Raw genomic sequence first — 22,573 nt, forward strand, 5'->3', positions numbered from 1 at the left:
AAAAGTGTTCCTATGATAAAATTAAGCGGGGAGGGCTTGGGTGCACGATATTGCGCGTAAATTGGGTCTAGTTATATCTTTATTAGCGTTGCGGTTGACCACAAACTGACCAGTTGTGTTTGCTGCCCCAGCGAAGAAATACATTTCCCACAATTCCTCGTGGTCCCGGACGCATAGTGACGTCACAACGCCAAGCCAAGCCAAGCTGAGGCTGCGCAGCACCAACCAAAGCAGCCATATTGGTCACCGTCAAGTCGGCTTTTTTTTTTTGCACTTTTCCTCGTCGGCCTTTCGCCCTGTAAAAATATCGCTAATAACAATAACCCGCGCCCGGCGTCCCACTGGAGAGCCCACAGAGCCCGGACGGCCTGCTGTGTCGCAGAGAAATGAGTCCAACCGATGCTAAGCGAGGAGCTAAACGCAGGAAGAATAAGCGGGGCGGTGGCAGTAGCTGCAGTGCTGTCTGCAACAGCGGCACCAGCAACGGCGGCAAGGCCGGGGTCGCCTCGGCCCTCGGTTGTGCGGGAGCTCCGACACCTGCCGGCTTCCTCGCACCTGTCACGGGCGGCAACGTGGGCTCCGTGACCGGCATCAACGGGGAGGTAAGCAACCCCCTCCCATCAAGCAACCCAAGCATGTCGGCACAGGGCGACATTATCAACGACGCTAATCTGATCTGGGCCCGAAACTGATGACAGGAAGACGCCTAGTTATGGTACCTATGAGCGGGTGTATTGCTAAAAGCGTCTTACTTTTGGAGTTTTAGCTCTTGTGAAATTGACAATTAAGCCTTTATATCCACCGTAAACAGTACCGTACAGTGCATTGAGGTCCAACCCTGCGATACCGACGCCTCGGCCACAGATCTAGCCGAACTTTTTGAGCTAGCTTAGCCTCGCATTTCCGTCAATTTAGGCCCCCTTGAAGTTTATTTCGACTCACGTACAGATTCCCGTGATTAAAATGGCACCTTAGACAAGAGCAAAACCGCTTTTCAAAGCACCGCGGTCGCAAAGATAAACACAAATGCTAACCATGCTAACAGCTGCACTTCTTCGGGCCTACAGGCGGTTCTGTTCTCTTGCTGCAATGTTTACTGCTTTACAACTGTGTTTTGGAGATAAAATTGGACTCCACACCCGAAATTCGCTGTCAATGTCCTACTTGGACAGTTTAAAAGCAGGGTTTTGGTTCATAGTTATACATTACACATGCACTTACTAATGATAGAGACTACATCATATATATATACATACATACAATCAGAACAGTTTCTTAGTGTATGTCTGATTGATAGTCAGTAGATAGCTTTAAATAGACCCGTTTTGTAAGTATGTGTTCAACATAATAAGTTAAAAAAAGTATAAATTTACATGCGTTAATGGAAGTTGTTTTAAAGACGAGCCCATTATAATTTTCCTGTGACAAATTAAACTGGTGTAAAAGAACAAATTTCTGGCCAATTATAATGTCAATGAGGGTCAAGTTTTTTTAAGCGGGACCTTTAGTTTCAAACTTATCATTTTCTTAATTGTTACCCTATTGTCAAAATGTTGGCATCGCTTATGTGTGTTTACCCTCAGATTTGCGCAAAATGTAAGATGCCCAAAAGCAAACTGGTAATGGAAACACAGAAATTTCGAAAAATAACTCGAATATCGCAAAAACAGTTATTATGCTCTCATGAGGGGCTTTGAGTCGAAACGTAAGTATTTTAAAAAAGTGCATGAAAACACTTTTTTTTTTTTTTTTGCATTTCCGGTAGTCATGTGACTCCGCCCGGTCATGTAGTAAAGGAAGTACAGGGCTTCCCAGTGGATAACATCTTTTTAGCCACAAAGCAATTTACCTATAGAGCTAAGGCTGTAGAAACTAAAAATAATACTACTGATATTTTGTGTTGTGATGCAACAAAAGCCTGGCGGCTCGCCAGGCCTATAAAGCACTTGGAGGGAACCCTTTGTAATATATGCTGGCACAGGACGAAGTCACAGGTGCCTGTCGCACATGACGCTGCAGTGGGATGAGATGGCTCGCCACCAATTGTGAAAATGTATCTTAGACCAATCTAATCATTATTATTGTTGGTTCAAAATAAGATCAGAGATGAAAGTGCAAAATAAAATTGATCTAGCCCAAGTAAATTGAAAATTAATTTGAGTAATTTGTAATTTCTCCAAGATCGTTAACAGTAGTAGTACAACGGACCATCTTTGCACCATGGTTCAGGCCGCACATGGGGCTGATTATCCGCGCAGATATTTGGCATTTTGACTAATCAAAAAATCTGACTGCCAATATTAGATCAATGTAAAACTGTGTTGACCTCGGGGAAACCATTTACAGTATTTACGTTTTCACCTTTTATAAAGAGGTGCTACTGACCTTGGGAACTATCCGCACTTTTTTTTTTTTTTTTAAGTAAAACAAGGATACATGAAAGTTGGACGTTTCAGTTATTTTGAAATTTGGAATTTTTTATTTACTATACAAAACTATAGGGAGCTGTGATATTTACATTGAACATTTTAAGACAGAGGTGGGCAATCTCGGTCCTCGGGGGCCGCAGTCCTGCAGGTTTTGGAGGTTTCTGACTTCCAATACAAGCTGATTCCAATCAACAGGATCATTATCAGGCTTATGCAGAGCTTGCTAATGAGCTGATCGTATATCAGCTGTGTTGGAGAAGGGCAACATGCAAAACCTGCAGGATATCGGCCCTCAATGCCCACCTCTGTTTTAAGACATACTGATGACCCTGGGAGCTCTTTGAAAACAAAGATGTCTATTGTCTAAGATTTAAAAAAAAAAAAAAAAATCAACAAAGTTAAGAGTTAGATTAATTTGTATTTTTAAACATTTTGACAAAATTGATACTAATGTTTATTTCCCTTTTATAGAAAATTAATATCTGCGCCAAATACCGGTTATCGGCCTTCTTGACTACTAATAACCGACATCGGTATCTGCCCCGGAAAAAAAAAAATCAGTCTATTTATTAATTTAATGTGTGTTCTATAAAATAGTGAAACCAAGTTCTCTTTCCCTTTTTTAATTTTTTTAACTGATCCAAAAAAACGATCCCCATCCATGACTCAAGCTCATAATCTGACCCGAACCGTGATTTATTTATTTATTGCACCACTAGTTAACAGAACCGTTGAGAATGGAACTTTTCGATACTTCAGTTTTTAATAACTCAGCCCTGGGGCCAGTTATGTACTGGTGGTGCCTGGTACCGATCCTTACTCATTTCCTTGTTGATGTTTTTTTGCAGCTCAAAGTCAACGCCAGCGTCACGCCGCAGTTCACCGAAGGACCGGTCAACGCTGATTTCACCGGAGTCCTTCAGGTGGCCTTGTGTTTTATTTGCTGAGCCCATTTACATAAGAAGCCATTGCTTGTCATATCAAAGTGTGGAGTTTTTTTTTTTTGTGTGAGCCCTTCTGAATTAAATTTCCGCTAATTTACTTACCACTGCCCACACTTTACCTCCGCACCTAACCGTAATGGTAATGAAAACCCTATTCGGCATTAGTCTTTGATGCTGGGAGTCCAGATAGACCACAGACATCACCCCATAGATTCGTAGACCTTTCAAAAGTTCTCTTTTGGCCCCAGGATACATTTCAGACGGGTTCTCAAAGTCCAAACACACATTGGCCCTCCAAACGGTTTTAATGTAATGTTCCCAAAGTGGAAACACGCCTCTAAGCTAACTTGACACGCCTCCTCTCCACACTAGACCCCATTTACGTTTGGCCTGAACCAGCGAGCCCCGTACACGGCCGGCGACCACTGCCTCCTGTGCCGCTGCGAGCGCAGCAAAGATGGCCCGTGGCCGGAGGCGGGAGTCCCCGACCATCGGAACGGCGTACTGGAGACCGGCCAGCCGGCTGCCGCTCTCCCGCTGCCAATGTGGGTGTGTCCGGACTGCCGGCGCACCGTGGAAAAGGAGGACCGGCACACTGCGCTGGAGCAGCTGGGCGTAAGTCACTGTTGACCTTCCGAAAATATCATGCTAATTAGTTGTGACAAACGTGAAAACCTATGAACCTTAATGTATCTTTGAGTAGTGATCACCGTAAGACGATCAGCTGTGAGCATATTTACTGAGTCAGACGCGGTGCAAATGTGCTTGACAACAGCCAATCAGAGTGGACATTTTCCTGCTTTATTTTCATTTGCGAGTTGAAAAAGTAAGCCGAATAGAAATAATGACCAAACATGCAGCTCATTGCGCAGTTCAGCGACATTGATATCAGCTATGATTTGGCCTAACTCGGTAGTGACCTGATAGCCCAAGTTTTTGTCCAGACCACAGTACTGAACTAACTCGTCACTTTAAGTTGGTCTTGCGTACGTCACGGCATGTTTTTTGTGGGAAATAGCTTGCTGTTTGGCACGTTTTGCTAGCAGCTGCCTATTTTTTTTATTTTTTTTTTTACTCCCTCCGGGCATGGGTGAGGATTCGAGGCCAATCAGACATTGTTAATTTTCCACACTTTTTCCCATGAAGAATCAAAATGTTGATGGCTCCAGCTGCTTGAGCTCCTATCCAGAAAAACAGAAGCTGACGATCTCATAGACTTGATAGTAAACAAGAAACTCGGCCAACGACTGTGACGACAAGCTTGTTTGTTTGCCAGTAAACTGATAAATCGCTTTTTAGTTGCTGCTTTTGGTTCTTAGTGTGTGATGTCATTGCAGGAAACCAGGAAGTAACTGCAACCATAGAATGGGAAATTGCAAGATAGCAGTACACTCGCATCTGTCCTGGTTGCTCAGTCCAGTCAGACTAGTCGGTAGTGTTATGATACGATATTGATACCAATATACTACTCTGCTTTTGACGATGATGAGATGGAAGAGGAAGGCGTTTCCAGGGCGATACGATCAGTTGGAAAGCCGTACACATGTCTCTGGCCTGACTATTAAGTCACTAATAATAATAATAATAATAATAGTGATGTACAGAATATTTGGCCACCGAAATTTTCAGGCCGAAAATCGCTATTTTTTCAGTTTTCGGCATTAGGCCGAAATAAAATTAAAGCCGAAAGAATATGGCCAAAATAGGATGTTGTGGTGACGCAAGCAAAAAAAACGTTGCAAGCGTCTGTTTGAATTAAACAGCGAACGCGGGGTTGAGTGTCCGCCTTTTCTTCTCGCTGGCTTTTTACCGTGTGAGTTTGCACCGGTCGGTCGCAGCAGCTCCCGGGGTCGCTGCGCACACGGGAGGAGAGGGGCGTCGCTTGGTGTACAACATTTCAGCGGATCGAAAAAAGACAGAACTGCCGTGTACTGCAGTACAGCTGAGCCACTCTTTCTCCTGCGGCGCCTTCCCTTTTTTTTTTTTATAAGAGCCCCTCGAACGCTTCCACTTTTTTACCGGCATCCCCCGTGGCCGTGCTAAATACTAGCTTTATTGCTATCGACAGTTCTAAACACTTACCGCTATCTCCGGGTGGTTGCAGACCTGTACAGGACGCTGTGTGTGACTTTGCAGACCGTTCCCAAAGCCGATTGGCTGGTGCGAACAAATGTATTTATTTATTTTTAAACGTTGGTGAATATGTGAATGTGCCGATTTTAAGTGCGCCGCACCTTGTCCCGCCGCACGCACCCGTGCCCGCCTGTGCGAACTACATTGACTATAAAGTGCAATCGCACCGCCAGAAAATGCTCAACCCACATTTGGTGTTTGATGTACCAGCCAACATGTCTGCTGTGTGGGCACATTTCAATTTATATTGTGCTTGGTTTAAAGGCCAGTGCTAAATAAATATTTTACAATAATATTATAATTTTAATTAATTATAACAAATGCAATCGTAGTAGAAATTGGTGTTTTCGGTTTTCGGCCAAGCATTTTGCGGTTTTGGTTTCGGCCAAACATTTTCATTTCAGTGCATCCCTAAATACTAATACTAATAATTAAAAAAAATTAAACCTCTGGTACAGACCAATTTTTTTGTAATCATATCTCATTTTTCATCAAGCCTGATGTGTGTGTCCAAAGTTTGGTGAGTTTTTGTGCATGTTCAGGGCCTCAAAAATGCAATTCATTTCGGAGGACATTTAATTTCTTCCAAACCAATACGTACCTCGCAGCAGTCACTGCTCTGCCCTTAAAAAGATTAATTGTGCAGAGCAGAATGAACTGCAAATGGGCCGTTGACATCAAAACAAAGGTTTGATTGTTTTCCTAAATTTTAATTTCAAAACTCTTAAATGCAACATGTGAAGGACATGAAAGAGGTCGTCTGCTGATCTCTTCCCCGCATGTGTTTTGATTGCTTCTTTGCATAAAGACCGTCTTTATGTTTGACCCTATAGGGAGAAAACCGTTTGTCTATGAAGCTCAGAATAGCGGATAGAAAATCTCATGATTCACTGTAATATCAGGCACAGTTGCTCTGTTCTTCTGTGTTGGGATTTAAAAAAAAAAAAATTGTGGCAGGGGTTATCTGCAGTGGTAGTATTGCTTAGCGGCTATTAACTCTTTGACTGCCAAAAACGTTAAATAACGTTTAGTAAAATCCTATGGAGGAGTGCCAAAGACGTTAAAAGACGTTTTTTCAAAACAGAGGTGAAACTAACCATTTTCTATTGTTGATTACTCAAAAACGGAATAAGGTAGAAACAAACTTTTTTTTCTGATGAAAGATGACAGTCCAATCTTTCATTTGGTAGTATGTGTGTTTCCATAGTCGAAACACATAATTTTCTGTGGACCTTGAAAGATCAGTCAAAATGCTTAAAATCGGCTGGCACCCACGGCATCTCTTTTCTGAAAACGTCTGGCAGTCAAAGAGTTAATTAGACCGCAAAACCGCAAATAGATCACATTCAAAAACTTTTCTTAACTGCATAGGCCATGCTTTAAGGCACATTTAAAAATTGAACAGGAGAGAAGACTGAAGATTGACACTGTCAAATAGTGACGCTTTATTGAGTAATGAATGGTAAAGTTTTTATTTGTCACTATCACATAATTTTAGCGTTGGTTGTATATATTCTATTATTTGGGTTTGAGAGGCAAACGGCTTAAAGCCTCTTTTTTGGCCAATATTGACCAATTCTGTCTGACAAACTGCCTCGTGTTGTAAAGTGAGTTGAGTCAATGCCACCACTGAAGCTATACTCTTGGGTCGTTGTGTGGGAATTGCTGGCCTGTCGCAGTGTTCCATTTCTTGTTCTGTGGCTATCATCACACTGTTTCTCTTTCAGAGTCAGGACTTTCTTTTGCACATGCCCGTGGGTAACGGCACTCTGGGCCCGGACGCGGTAGCAGCGGCAGACAGACTGAGCGCGCCCACGCCGCCCATGCTCCCCGCACCCGACCTTGCCGTGCCCATGCCTGGTGACTCTGCGTGCGGATGCGAGGCCTGCAACGAGAGGCGGTATGTTCCGAGGAGGATGATGGGGGGGGGGGGGGGGGGGGAGCAATATCCGCTGCACCTGTCAACTTTATTCTTAAAGATATCTGTCCCCTCCCCCGCCCCATTTGGCAGAGAGATCTCGGCAGAGTCCGAACGAGAGTCGCAGCAGCTGCAGAAGCACTGGTCGGAGGTGCGCTACCTGGTACGCTGCATTTACAGGCAGGCCGGGACGCCGCTGGCGGACGACCGCGACCAGCCGCTGGAGCGAGACACGGATAGCATGAAGGAGCTGGTAGACAGGTACTCAACCAGTTAGATTGTTTTACACAGAAAAATGGTGCCAAACTCCAAAGTTAGCGCTTCAACAATTGTTCGAAAATAAAATAAATTCCTCGTTTGTGGCAGGAGGTTTACATTTCCAAACCAGCCTCACAATAGACAATTTATTCGATTAAGCATATACAGATATTGAAAGCTTCCTGCTTGTAATGTCAACATATTCGGATGTGCATGCGCAGATGTTATTTTCATTAACTTTGGGTCGCTGTTCTGTCACTCTTTCCTCCTGGCTCGTGCTGGCTGCTCTGCAGTAAAACTTCATGTTGAATAGTTATGACTGCAAAATTCAGTGATAAAACTCCCACACAAAAAATAAACATTTTGAATGTACAATATAAGGGAAAAAAATGATCAATGCACAGTGAAGCTGCAAAAAGTGAATGGGGTGACTGTATTTTCATTTCAATTCAATTTAATGGGGGAAATTGATTTGGGTAAATTGAGTTACACGCTTGGTTACAGAACAAATTAAACCCATAAGTCAAATTCCGAGTCTGTATTTGTGGAAGGGGACGCTGGAATTTGTAGTGAAGCTTGTCCTCTTGAGCGCTCCATGTTACACAATGTAGCAGGGTATGAATTAAAAGGAAAGACAGTTTATCTACTTCAATTAGAGTTTTTAACTTACTAAACCCTTTGATTTCTAGTTTTTGTAATCATTCACTTTCTACATTCTACTACATTGCGATGTCAATTTAAATGAGATGAATTGTTCAGCCCTAATTGCTGTTGATGAATTTAGTTCCAACGGTGACATAATCAACCTCCATCCTCAGACTCTGCGAGAAGGACCCCTACCAGCTATACCAGCGTCTCGAGCAGCAGGCCCGTGAGTACGTGCTGGAAATGAAGGAGCGTCTTCTCAAGCACCTCTCGGCCGGCTCCAAGACGTTCCCGGGATCCTCGGTGGTGGGGACGGTGGCAGCAGCCGCGGCCGCTGCCCAGGGTCCCCCGCAGGCCCACCAGTTCGTGTCCCTGCTGCTGGAGGAGTACAGCGCTCTCTGCCAGGCGGCACGCACCATCAGCGGCTTCCTGCTCACCCTGGTCAGTTGCTCGGCTTCACCCGTCAGCTTTCACCAGCTTTGATGATGTCGACTTTTTGTTCCACTCACTCATCAGGAGAATGAGCACCTCCAGAAGTTCCATGTGACGTGGGAGCTGCACAACAAGCACCTTTTTGAGAACCTGGTCTTCTCAGAGCCCGTCTTGCACAGCAGTTTACCTGCACTCGTTGCACAGCTCAAGTACGCTTCTTTTTTGTGAATAAAAGAATTGTACAAATATTAAGGAAATTACAAGCTATAAGTGGGGGGAAAATCTAAAAAAATGCAGACATATTTTAAAAATTTAAAAAATAATATTAGACAGATATTAGGTTATATTAGATAGTATTATTAGAAGAAAGAAAAATATCAAAAAATATTAGAGAAAAATACCCCAAAAATAAGGAGAAAAAAAAAACTATGTAAAAATATTAAGAAATAATACTAAATAATATATTGTAATATGAAGAAAAAATCCCAAAAAGGAAAAATACAAAAATATTATGTAACACTAAGGAAAAAATAATAATTTTAGACAAGTGCATAAATATTTAAAACTAAAAATATGAATAAAAACAATGACAACAAAAAATATTGCTTCATAATACAAATATTTGACCAAAAACTATTGGACAAAAAAAATGCACAAAAAGTAGAAAATAATCAGAGCAAATATATTAAAGTTAGTGGAAACTATTACATAAATATTAGAAACTGTTAGAAAACAAATATACAAAAACTAATGAAGCAAAATTATTTCAAAAAGATACATAATCCCAAAATAGAAAAATAACATAATAATATATAAACAATTCAGTTCACTTAACCAACACACATGTTTTTGCAATGTGGGAGGAAACTGAAGTACTCGGAGAAAATCCACGGAGGCACTGGAAGAACATGAAAGCTCCACACAGGAAGGCCAGAGCCCCGGTATCGAGCTCTGGATCTCTGAACTGTGAGATGGACGTGCTAACCAGTCTTCCACCGTCCTGCCCTAATAATATAAAGAATAGAATACAAACATAATTCTATAATAAAATGTATTAGACAAATTACAAAATATCTGACTTAACAGTACAGCCATACTCCAAAAATGTCTTGTCAGCAAATAGCCTTCCACGTCACTTCAACTTTCTTGGCACGTTTTTCAGACACGGCACTGCCTCGCACGACTCCTACAGCGAGGACATGTACAGGACCTTGCTGGAGAGCTACCAGCGGCTGGAGCAGGAGATGGCGAGCGTAGCCAGCGAGTGGCAGGAGTGCGAGAAGAGGATCGATGACTACGTGGACGAACAGGTACGCCAAAGCACTCATCAAAGGAGTCCGATGTGGTAAACGAACAAGGCGTTGAGATATACGTTGTGCTCTTGCAGCTACTGTTTAAAGTGGAGGGCCAGAGTTTTACCAACCAAAGAACAGAGCCGCACAAATCGCCGGTTGGCAAGAATGTAAGATCCCATTTTCATAATTTGGTGACTGAACTGAATGCGCTTTCAATTAATTGTACGTGGCTTCTACAGACTTTAAAGACAAAGCAGCGAATGCTCAAAGAGGACTGGGAGTTCTTCAAGCAGCGGCGATACATCGAGGAACAGGTAGGACACAAGTCAATTGTAAATGTGGTCATCAGGTTTTGATACATTTTGTTCTCTTTTTGGCAGTTACCCAACAATAAGAAGCTGCCCTGTGGAGACAACTTCACAGACACAATGAGAATGCTCTCGTCACGTCTGAGTATTCCTGACTGTCCCAATTGCAATTATCGGAGAAGGTGAGCAGCCTATTTAACCTCCTTATTATATTAGTATCCAATACTTTTGCTTCTTTATCATGTGTATTTTTAAAATACATTTTATAATATGGTTCCCTTTTTTGTAATATTGTTCTATTTTGTAGTTTTCATATTGTGTATTTTGTTTTGTAGTCCCACAGTTTTTTTGTGTGTTTTCTAATGTTTGTATTTTCCATTTTATAGTTTTTGGATAATTTTTATATTTTTGCTAATATTTTTGCATGATCTAATATTGTCAAATTTTCTAATATTTGTGTCTAATATCCTAATAATTTGTAACCTGTTTGTTAAATACAGTGGCTCGGTTATAAGCCTGAAGTACATTTTCATACAAATCTTACAGAGTTTACTGATTAGAATTTTTTAAATTTCAGTTTTAATAAAATCGCAATAATTGACTTATAGATTCATACTGGGAATAATTGAATCGAATTGTGACCTTTGAATCGTGATACAGCTCGAATCGCAAGGTACTAGGCAATTCACACCCCCACTAATAATCTAATATTTAATAGTGTCATATGTTGAAGATGATCACTTTAGCTCTTGTGTACTTAATGATTTGACTCACATGACCAAATCCCTGACGGGTATTTCCTGATTAATATGGTTTTTAGGCTGACTATAATGGTGATTTGCAATTCATTAGAATCAATTGTTTGGCCACCCGCAGGTGCACGTGTGACGACTGCAGCCTCTCGCACATCTTGACGTGCGGCATCATGGACTCGCCCATCTCGGAGGACCTGCCCATCAAGCTGCCCCTGCAGGGCGACACTCCCCCGCAGGACTACCTGTCCCAGGTGCACCCACCCAGCCTCTCGTCGGGCAGCTCGCCGTCGGGTTCTAACTCCAGCTCCCCCATTACCATCCAGCGGCATCCCCGACTCGTCCTGCCTGCCGGGGACGGCAACACTTTGTAAGTGGGCAAATTTCAAGTCACAGATTCTAAAACAAAAATATATACTCTCAAATTATAGTTATGTGTTGCATATATTCCTTGAAATTGCAAATATTAATAATTAATAATAAAATGTTTGAAATAAAAATGAATTAGGATTACCGGTAACTTGATTAAATTAAAATGGTCTGTTAAATTATTATTGTTAAATTATTATTATTAAATTATTACGTCTTAATTATAATTAATAATGGTTGACAATGTTTAATAAATAGTCTTCTTTACGACAGAGGCCACTATTTAGGTAAATGCACTTTTATCCTAATAATGCACCTGTGCCACAAGGGGGCGCTACAGATCCTAGAATGCATTAGCATTAGGCATGCACTTAAATTGAAGGTCTTTTGAGTGTCATTCTATTCCTGAATTGTTATTCTTCTTCCTCCGTCAAGTGTCAGCGATGACGATGAAGTGCCTCCAATGTCCGGCAAGTTCGGAGACATGTATCCCGTGAGCGGCTACCATGACAACGGCGTGGCGACAGTCAACGGACACCGCGGCGACGTGAACGGCAGTGGCGGCGTCTGCGCAGCACAAAATGCAGTAAGTTCTGCGTTTCTGTTTTTGTTACCTGCGTCCTAATTTTCTGAACGCCCACCATATGTAAATCTTTTTCCTTGCACAGTCTCCTCGCATCAGCAGCAGCAGTAGCTCGTCAGACGGCGACGAAGAGGAAAGGAGGCGGCACCAGGAGACAAACAGTCCTCCTCCGTCGTACAACCACCAGCAGCAGGTACCTACAAAACTTTTATACAGTATGTAGGCCTGGGCGATATGCCAATTTTATACATTCAATCCAGTTCAATTCTTTACATTCATTTTCATTAAGTCTTAGATGAAAGTTAGTGTAATATTTTGCTTCTGGTATTTGGTGTTTTGTTTTTTACCGAATATGGTAATATTGTTTGCCTAACATGGTAGTGTATTTTGTCATTGTTTTGAATATTTTTGTTATATATATATATATATATATATATATATATATATATATAGTAGTTATACATTTGTTTTATCCTGTTTTTGTTTTCTTTACTAATACTTAAGAATTTTTCATGAATATTTTTATTAGTTTATATTGGTCTAATCCTTCTGTATTTTTACCCCTAAAATTTGGTGTATTTTTGTCATTTATTGTTGTATTTTGATATATTTTTGTAGTCTTTGTTTTGAGTGTTACTGTGCTTTATATTTCCCACCCTCGCTAACATCATTTGAATATGTGTTTCCACCAAAAGATAGAGCAGGTCCAGCATGCGTGCGAGTGCCACGTATGTAACCAAGACCCCGCCTCTACCAATATCCTGGGCCCGGCCGGGTGCCTACCCCCTGGGCGACTCCACTCGGCGCCTCCCCCAGCTGCCGTTGGCCACCAGTTCTTTACGGACAACGGCAAGACGACGACAACCAGCCCTGCCCGGCCCGCCCTCCACCTCTACCCGCACATCCACGGACACCTACCGCTGCACAACTTTCCCCGACCACTGCTGCACCCCACACTTTACCCGCCCAGCCCTCCCCTCACGCACAAGGTGAACGCCGTTAGGGAAAAATGCCTAGCGACCAAATTCAGAATAATATTCGTATTTTCGCAACCTACTAACATGTATTTACTTTCTCCCCTCCAAGCCTTTGCCTCCCAATCCTACACACAACCACATAGCAGCCAAGCAGCCGGCTTTCAGCCCCACGCTACCTGAGCATATGTACCAAAACAGCTTCAGCGGCGGTGGTGGAGACGGCGGTGGCGGCGGCGGTGGCAGCAGTGGCGGTGGAGGAGTTGCGGGTGACTGGAACAGCTCGCTGCAGTGCCTCTCGCTCAACTTTGAAAGCCTGTGGGATGCAGCTGTGATGAAGAGCTTGGATCAATCAATCAGTCAAGTGCTGCTGCCAGAGCTGCTACAAGGTAGAAGGCACTTTCACAGGCCAGAAGGCAACAGAAAGAAAGTGTTTGGCCAGTAGGTGGTGATGTTTTCTGCTGTTGTTCATGCCATAGGTTTTAGAGGCATGTTTGGCCAGGCGTTTTAGGCCTTAATTGGTTAAATCTCAGAATTCTGACTTTATTCTCAGAATTCTGACTTTAAATTCTGACTTTAAAATGAGTATTCTGAGATTAAAGTCAGAATCCTGCCCCAAAAAAATTTCTCCCTTCACTGGCCCTAATCCTCTTCCGTACAAATGATAATAAACATTTTAGTGACCCAATTCAAACAGACCTCAGACACAAAATGTCCGTCCACTGCCAATCACCCCCCCCACCCCCACACACAAAAAAAAACACTAAATAGCTCCTGACTGTTGAACCGAAAATGACTTGACTTGAATGATTCAAAGATGCAAGGAAAATGGACCCAGGACCCAAAATGGCTTCCGCCTAACCCATTGTGTCTCTCAACTGACTATCAGAGAACCAATGAAAATCATATTCCTGACATAAAATGGCTCCTGAATATCGGCAACTTTACGAAAAGAGTCGCTGTACCAAAAATCCCTATTGATTAACTGTAGCCCAATCAAAAAAAATCCACCACCACCACGGACCCTCAGCAGTCCAATGAAAACAATTCGGATACAAAATGGTTCCCCACATAAAAACAGACCCCCAGGCACAAATTTGCTCTTCTTTAGTGACCCACGAATCCTAAAATGGCCCCCAGGTGTAAATTGGCTTCAACTGATAATCATTGGCCCAACAAAAGCAGACCCCAGACACAAATTATTTTCCTACCGTATGTTTGTCTAACTTTAACAAATGTTTCCCCTCTTTCCCAGAGGAAATCCTGGACCCTCCCCTCGCTGACGTCCCCCTCCCGCCAACGCCCGCCGGCCCCCAAGCGGACCACCACCACCACCACCACCATCACCATCCCTTGCTCGCTGCCACACCTGCTCCCCACCCTTCCTCGTCGTCGTCCTCATCCCTGTCGTCGTGTTCATCGTTGGAGGCCCGCGAGCAGAAAAAGAGCGGCGCCAAGAAGAAGTGTCTGTACAACTTCCAAGATGCCTTCATGGAGACCAACCGGGTGGCTATGGCGACGTCGGCGTCCATGGCGTCCGTGTCGTGCACCGCCACCACTGTCCAGTCAAGTAATAACCTACCTATCCACCTAGCATCTAAAACCTCATTAGGTAATCTGAGACTAGGTTAGCACTTATGAAAATAGACATGATTCGAAATTTTTGGGGGGGGATATTAGGCTTTTGGGGTACATTTCAGGAGGAACGATATCCAAACGATATCATGATATTGTGGGGAGGTTGATATCATTTTTAAAAAGTCACAATATTGTAAAAAAACAAACACAATATTGTGCTTTTGTGCATAACAGCAATGCATATAAACAACCTATAATTTCTAATAACACTTAATATTGAGGTAATTGCTTGCTAAGGCATGCACACTTTGAGTTCTTCCACATCTTGACTCTGTTCACAAGCATATTACATTCCCTTCATCTGGCCATTAGCGTGGATTTTAAACATAGAAGGGCCAAAACATGCCTTGTGAAAATTAAACTGCACTAAAAAACTAGCCGCCGGAGGGTGCTAGAACTGCACGAATGGAAATCAACCTGGATTTTAATATCGTGACATGACGCCGACGACATTGTGACAGTTTTAATATGGCGATATCACGATATTGTCGTTATCGTTACATCCCTAGTACACATTCGAAAAGCACTACAAAATAGTCAATTGCAAGAATCTTCTGAGCGTGTAAGTTCAACTTTACTTTGTTTCACTACTTAGTGTTGTCTAACAAGGAAGCTGGTCAGCTACAATTCACATCAGGTGTTGATGAATGAACCGATTATATTTCCAAGCACACATTAAGTTCTATGCCCATCTGTTAACCTGCTGCTGTCACTGAAACTCAAAGGTTAGTAGTCACTTCCCTCTGAGAGCATCCTGTTAGAATCCTCGCTTTGATCAATTTGCCGTTTATTTTTAATCTCATGATGACAAAATGTAAATAAGCATGACGAAGATGACTGTTTACATACCACCCTAAATGATCCAGTTTTTTTTTTTTTCAGATAATGGATCGAACACCTGGTGTGAATTTTACCATTTAGCCCCCATTTAGACAAGTTGTGAAAAAAAAAAAATAACATTTAGATTTGTGTTCAAAGGTTAATGAAGGTCACATTACTATAAATGTGTAGTGCATGTTAGATTCATCCTGAAATTTCACCCTATTTTCCCAATATCCCAAACATTTGTTGAGTAGTATATATATATTTTAATGTGTGATGTAACAGGATGTACCGATGCTTGGACTGTGGTTGCCTGACATTTGAGGGTTTTGCGTCTGGCAACAAGAAGCCTGTCAAACCCAATAACCCTTTGCACAATTACCCCCCACCCCTTTCGTCATACAGTGCTAAATTATGCGTCATGGTTAGCACTTTGGAAAGAAGCAGTCAAAGAATGATGACTCATGTCTTACTATAAATGTGTTATTCTCTATTGTGAAAAATTTCCACCTTAGAGGACATTGTGGAAAAGTAACAGCATTTGTATACGCAGAGCTGCTAACGGGGCAAAACTTAAAAAAGAAAGAAAAGCAGCATAAGCAGACGTTTTATTTTTTTTTTTAATTTTTTGTCATTTACCGCCATACGTTATCTAAAAAACAACCCCGGCAGTGCCAGCCAATTTCGAGCATTTTAACTCCTCTTTAACATGGCTGGTACCACATGACAGATCGCGTTCCATCCTTTCATCAGAAAGAAAAGTATCTTTCTACCTTATTCCGTTCTTTAGTACACCATTTGAAAATAGGTCATTTAAGTGACATTGAGCGAAAATTGAAAAGATAAGGAGAAAAGAAGCTTTTTGTGAAGACACATTTTCTGCACAACAGTGACTTTGACACTAATATTTTTTGTTAAGTGACACAAACGCTTTGATCATTCACGTCGTCCTTGAAAACGTTATATATATATATATATATATATATATATATATATATATCAGATTCGTCATGTTTCATTGTAGTTTCATACTACCGGGAATCCATTGAAAAGAGATACAATGCTGCTATCTGCTGGCCGTAGTTAGCGGGTGTTTTGTGATTTCACAAACCCCAGTGACTAGAAGGCGCTGCGCAACAAGTTCCACTGCCCGTTGAGGGGGGAAAAAAACATAGAAAATGTTAGTTAGCGTTTTTGGCGGCATTCCTTAGGATTTTAGTATACGTCATCAAACGTTTTTGGCGGTAAAAGTGGCCAGGACAGTGTTTAATAAGTGTTTTAATAATGATAATACATTATACATTATATTGCAATTTGAAAAAAATATCAATAATTAACACCGCATTGGCCAATAATTACGGTCCACAGTGCATTCAAACAGATTTGTGAATAATGATGAAACTTCGTTATATTCTAGTCAAAAGTTACGGGAAATGGAATTTCGGAAATTCTTGATCCATGGTCTAATATGCTGTCATATCTGACACCATAGAAGTAAATAAATGTCCTTCTGTGTTTCCCTTCAATCTTCCATCTATGTCCTTTTGTCTCCCCAGATGACGTATTTCACAGTTTAGGTAAAGAGGACCACAGGCAAGTCTCCCCAGCCGCCCCCCGAAACAACCCCACCGCACTGAGCCCCCTCCCACCGCTCTCCTGTCCTTCCCGTCCGCCGGCCCCCGCCACGCACCTCCCCGCCATGGTGCCGCAGTCCTTCCCCAAAATGGCCGCCCCAGCGCCGGACCTGGGGGAGGTCCACCCCGGTCTGTGCCTCCCGCCGGCCGAGCCGGCCGTCTCCTCGTCGGACGGTCCTCTCAGTGCCCCGCCCAGCGTCTGCAGGTGGGTCCGCATGACTACTCTAGTGAGATTTTTGAGGCGTCTGAATGCTGAATGTTTGTCGCCCGTCCGCCCTTCAGTGATCCCGATTGCGAGGGGCACCGGTGCGAGGGCGACAGGGCGTACGAGCACCCGCCCTACGACGGTGAGGAGAGCCAGGATGAGGACAGCTGCTCGGAACACAGCTCGTCCACTTCCACCTCCACCAATCAGAAGGAAGGAAAGTACTGTGACTGCTGCTACTGCGAGTTCTTCGGGCACGGCGGGGTGAGAAAGGAAGCACGTTGTCGCAACATCTGGACAGGGCTGCAAATAATGTTTTTTTTTTTTTTCTGACACATTTTCAAACATTTTTAGATTTCCACATCTTTACTCTAGAACAGGACATTATACAAGTGGCCATTATCCCCTCCCCCCGAGTCATGTGACTAGTATTACAAGGTCTTAGGTGTGAATGGGGAGAAGGTGTTGAATTTGGTCACTGGAAGTTCAAGATGACACCTTATGACAACAAATTTTTGAGGATCAGAAAAAAACAATGGTTGCTCTTACAACAAAATCTTGATTTTTATTTCTTTCTGGACGATAATTTTAATCTGACCTGAAGAGGTTGCTTAAAGCGATGGTAGCTATTACAGAAAGCGGCCAGCAGGTGGCAGCAGAGTATAAGAGATCAACCAGGGCCATGTTGCAAAAAGCTCTCTTCCCCACTGTTTTAAACAGATTTGTTAATAATGATGTAACTTCGCTATATTCTATTGCTAATTGCTGCAAAACGGAAACACATACAAATACTTTTTTTCCTGATAAAAGAAGAGATTCGAATCTTTTCCATGGTTCCATGTTTTTATAGCAATAGAACCCGTGGCCTGTTTTTACTTTGGAAAACAATGACTGTCATAGTTCATCCATCCTCCTTTTTTTTTTTAATCACTATATGAATTTGAAGTGCGAAATAAACACCAATCCGTTTAATAAACAGTAATCTGGGGGAAAAATGCTTTTGTAATACACTTTAAGGCAAAATTAAAATGAATCCGATTAATGGGTTCTAAAAATATTTGATAGTGACAGCACTAATATGTACCTTGATTTCACGGTTTAGCTCATTTTCAACGATTCGATTTTTAAAATGACAATCAAATTAATTTGATAATACATCAAGCACAGCTCTCGCGCTACGTGAAGATGGCATTAATACGTAATGTAAACATCAGACCACCCAGGTGTAGAATTGTTCCATTTACACTTTTGCTCCTCGCAGCCTCCGGCGGCGCCGACCAGCCGCAACTACGCCGAAATGCGTGAGAAGCTGCGCCTGCGCCTGACCAAGCGCAAGGAGGAGCAGCCCAAGCGCGAGGAGCAGCAGCCGGCGCCCGAGCGCGACTGCACGGTCGGCGGCGGAGTGGAGGACCACCGGCGGGTGGAGGACCTGCTGCAGTTCATCAACAGCGCCGACAGCAAGCCGGCGTCCAGTTCCAAAGCGGCCAAGCGGGCTCGCCACAAACAGAAGAAGATGGAGGAGAAGGCTCGGCAGGAGGCCGAGGCGCAGCAGGAGGAGCAGCGCAGGCGGCAGGAGGAGGAAGAGGCGGCGCTCCAGCGCGAGCTCCTCCGGCTGCAGGAGCACTGCACCGCCAAAAAGAAGAAGAAAGACAAAGCTAAGGAGAACACGGCGCCGACGCCGAACACCAACAACCCGCAGCCCCTCAAGCAGACGGCCCAGAACGTGCTGGACCACCTGCACAACGGTAAGTCGCAACTCCTCCAGAGCCTCATCTGCCCCAAGGACCTCCGGCCGGAACCCCGACCCAACGGCCAGCACGGCGAGCGCGGCTTCTCGCACCTCCACAACCACAACGCCGACGGCAAAGTCAAAGCCAAGCCCGCCGCCAAGATCATCACGTGCGAGCACGCCCCCGTCAAGAAGGAAGCGCCCGTCAACCTCGCAGAGACCAAAGCAACGCGCACCAGGCCCGTCGAGGCGCCCGCGGCCGCCTCGGAGCCCAGGAGCGACAACAGGAGCGCCAGTGGGAAAAGGCGGCTGAAGGAAGATCAGCGGCGAAGCCCGCCCGCCTCCTACCCCTCGCCCTCACCGCCTCCTCATCTTCACGCTCCCTCCCAGTCCGAACACGCAGAGCAGAACGGTAAACCCCCCAGCGCAGAGTCCCCACAACCCAAAGGCAAAGCTAAGAAGAACAAGAAGAAGAAGGGGGACAAGATGAACACCTCCATAGGTTGGTGTCCATCTTTTCACTCACTACTGGCAGACGCGTATTAATCCATCACAAAGTGGAGTTCTCTACGATGTTTTTTTAAAAAAAAAATAAAAAATTATCGCCATTATTCGGTATTCATTGATTTTTCTGGAGGGCCTAAATCACTCGCTGCCTCAACGGGACGCGAAAGACACTCAAACGTAATCAAACCAATGAGGAACAAGCATATTAATGGAGCATTTGTATGCAATTGGTGTTCTCAGACCAACATTATGGATAGTCCAATCCAATAAATATTTTTAAAATAAGGGTTTATTTTTCACAATTAATCAATGAACAATTTTGTCAAATGGCCATCCCTTGCTGTCGAAACGCAATACAACAGCCAATTATTATTATGTATTTGTGTTGCAATTATAATTGAATGTGTAAAGTAAAATGACAAAATATGGGGAAAAATATATATATATAACGATATTATGTGCGTGTGTATTTTTGTGTTTAGACGACGTGTTCCTGCCCAAAGACATCGATCTGGACAGCACGGAGATGGACGAGACGGAGCGAGAGGTGGAATATTTCAAAAGGTACGTATCTTTACGTTGGCAAGCCATTTACACGTGTAGCTGGAGTCGGAATTGAAAAAGCTACAGCGGGAAGCTCTAAATGTGAACAAGAACAGTCACGTAATGGCATTTTGTTTTTATTGACCATTTTTTCCCTGTAGGAAATGGAAAGAAAAACTATTTGCTACAAAGTCGATGTATAATTGATCAAAATGGGAAAGTTGGAAGTTTGGATAACGTCACATAACAAATTTGTATGAGGGATTTTTCATCCACTCATAATACTGTAATAATGAACTCGTTAACTGCCATTAACGGCTTTAGACGTCAAAAAATAATTTTAACTATTTCTATTAGTTTAACATTTTTTCCTCTTTACCTAGATTTTTTTTTTAATTGTACATTTAAAAGAGATATATTTGAAAAAAAGATTATTAAAAAATTAGTGCGTCAGGCGATGAAATTGTTTAATTGTTATTAATTACATGACTTCAATAGTTAACTCACGATTAATCACAAATTTTATATCTGGTCTAAATGTACAATTGTTTCACCAATAGGTTTTCATACTCTTGTTAACAAAAGTGGAAAAAAAATGTTAAACTAATAGAAATAGTTAAAATGATTTTTTGATGGCAGTGAATGAATTAAAATGGCTGTCCTATTTGTTATTAATCATTCCCAATAATGTGTGTTTAGGTTCTGTTTGGACTCGGCCCGGCAGACGCGTCAGCGGCTGTCAATCAACTGGTCCAACTTTAGCTTGAAAAAGGCCACCTTCGCAGCACACTGAGTCCAGTCCATCCCCCCAAAAACAAGCCCACCACGCGTCCCCCTTTATACCTCCACGCGCCACCAACTTTTACCCCGACTGTTTCTCTCCCGACGCTGCCTTGCTTTTTCTTCCCTCCGCCCGCCATGTTCCCCTGACGGACCTGCTGAACTCGGAAGAAAAGCAAAATCCGGAATCCCTCCCCCTCGCGTGCTTCTGTGCTTTTCGTCGGCCATTTTCTCTCGGACTGAACAAGCCATGGTCTAAATTGATTTATAAAAAAAAAAATGGAAAAAAGATCGTTATTATTGTTAATTAAAGAGTTGTATTTGACATATTGTGGCTTTTTATCCAGTTGTCCCTTCCCCCCCAACCCACTCCTCCTCCAAACACGGCGTCTCAAAAGGGGCTTTGGTCAAATGGCGTCCACTCTCTTTGCACCCGCCCAGAATACTTGACAGTTTTTTTTTGTCATTTTTTTTTTAATCCTGTTTAAAAAAAAAAAAAAAAAAAAAGTTTAAAAAAAAAACAAATGTTATCGGATGCATTTTTTTTCTTTTCAGTTTTTTTGACGTTGCGTAGCCGGCTTGTATGTGTGCGAGATTGAGAGAAAAGAGCTCGCTATCAAATCGATTATAGTGTCTATTGTATTAACACTGAAAATGCCTGACTGGCTACTTTTTTTTTTTAACATATTGTTAAGTCCTATGAAAAGTTGTCTTTCTTTTTGAAAGATGGAATACAATATAGTATGGCAGGGTGTCGTTTCTTGTCTTATTTCTTGGCATTTACGTTTGATTGGAGAGGGGAAAAAGTAGCATGTTAGCACAAAACTACACTTAGCTTAGCTTCACAGCCCAAGTTTTACAGCAAAGTACAGCATATGCATGTTAGTGAGTAAGTTTATGTATGTCGTTAGCATTAGAATATGATTAGTAGCTAATTAGCTTAGCATAGCCGTTTTCTTAAGTGCTATTTAAGTTTAGAGTCACAACGGTCCTAGTTTTGGCTGCATTTCTGTGTATGGCTACTCATAGCTGTATGCTTAGCGACATCCATATTTTCATGAATGGAGTGATACTGTGGCACATTTGTGTAGGACTGTACAGTTAGCATGACACTACACCTAGCTGTTAGCTTAGCACTACAACTGCTAGTTTTTTATGAAAGGAGTTTTTAAACGTTTATGTGTGTCAAATAGCCACAGACACATTTGCGTGCGTAGTTGGCATTTAGTGGACAGTTAGCCTAGCTTAGCATTTAGCTTTGCAACAACCCTTGTTTTTGGACGTTTGGAGGTAAAACAAAGCAGTTTAATGTATATTGCATATTTCATACACAATGTGCCTTATAGTTACAAAACATTTAAATTCAAAGGAATTTGAGACATTAAAAATAATTTACGACATTTAAAAGCAGAGTAAACCAATCAGAAGTAGTTTACTAAAAGACCTTATATGTCTAGGGTAGGCGGGGCGGTGTACTTTTTTTTTTGTGGCCTAGTTTTAGTAGCACATTTGTGTAGTTAGTACATATTTACCTTAAATAAATAGCCTAGCAGAGCATTCAAACCGTCCGAGTTTTACTAAAGAAAGTCTTGTTTTCTAACATTAACGTAGATGTACATTACATTAAACTGCTTAGCAGTTAGCTTTGCAATAAATAGCACATCTCCGGGAACTC

At 42.5% G+C, this 22,573-nt stretch overlaps 1 protein-coding gene across 4 annotated transcripts; it reads left to right on the top strand.

Annotated features, from left to right (window-relative positions):
* Positions 1–34: 34 nt before the first annotated feature.
* On the top strand, positions 35–21,647 carry fam193a (family with sequence similarity 193 member A). Of its 4 annotated transcripts, XM_077569774.1 has the most exons (23): positions 35–602; positions 3,278–3,352; positions 3,746–3,988; positions 7,234–7,406; positions 7,518–7,685; positions 8,501–8,768; positions 8,844–8,968; positions 9,922–10,069; positions 10,147–10,221; positions 10,294–10,368; positions 10,435–10,544; positions 11,239–11,368; positions 11,441–11,484; positions 11,919–12,069; positions 12,152–12,259; positions 12,762–13,055; positions 13,153–13,429; positions 14,296–14,652; positions 17,057–17,339; positions 17,417–17,603; positions 18,601–19,570; positions 20,058–20,139; positions 20,818–21,647. In XM_077569774.1, exons 1-23 carry the CDS (start codon positions 387–389, stop codon positions 20,909–20,911), a joined length of 4,653 nt encoding a protein of 1,550 aa, XP_077425900.1. In that variant the 5' UTR covers positions 35–386; the 3' UTR covers positions 20,912–21,647. The 4 variants fall into 4 exon arrangements, with proteins under 4 accessions (XP_077425900.1, XP_077425898.1, XP_077425897.1 ...); XM_077569772.1 differs by having other exon boundaries at positions 10,147–10,209; positions 11,239–11,484; XM_077569771.1 differs by having other exon boundaries at positions 37–602; positions 11,239–11,484.
* Positions 21,648–22,573: the final 926 nt, after the last annotated feature.

Source organism: Vanacampus margaritifer, chromosome 7 (genome assembly GCF_051991255.1).
Source record: "Vanacampus margaritifer isolate UIUO_Vmar chromosome 7, RoL_Vmar_1.0, whole genome shotgun sequence".
Classification (NCBI taxonomy): domain Eukaryota; kingdom Metazoa; phylum Chordata; class Actinopteri; order Syngnathiformes; family Syngnathidae; genus Vanacampus; species Vanacampus margaritifer.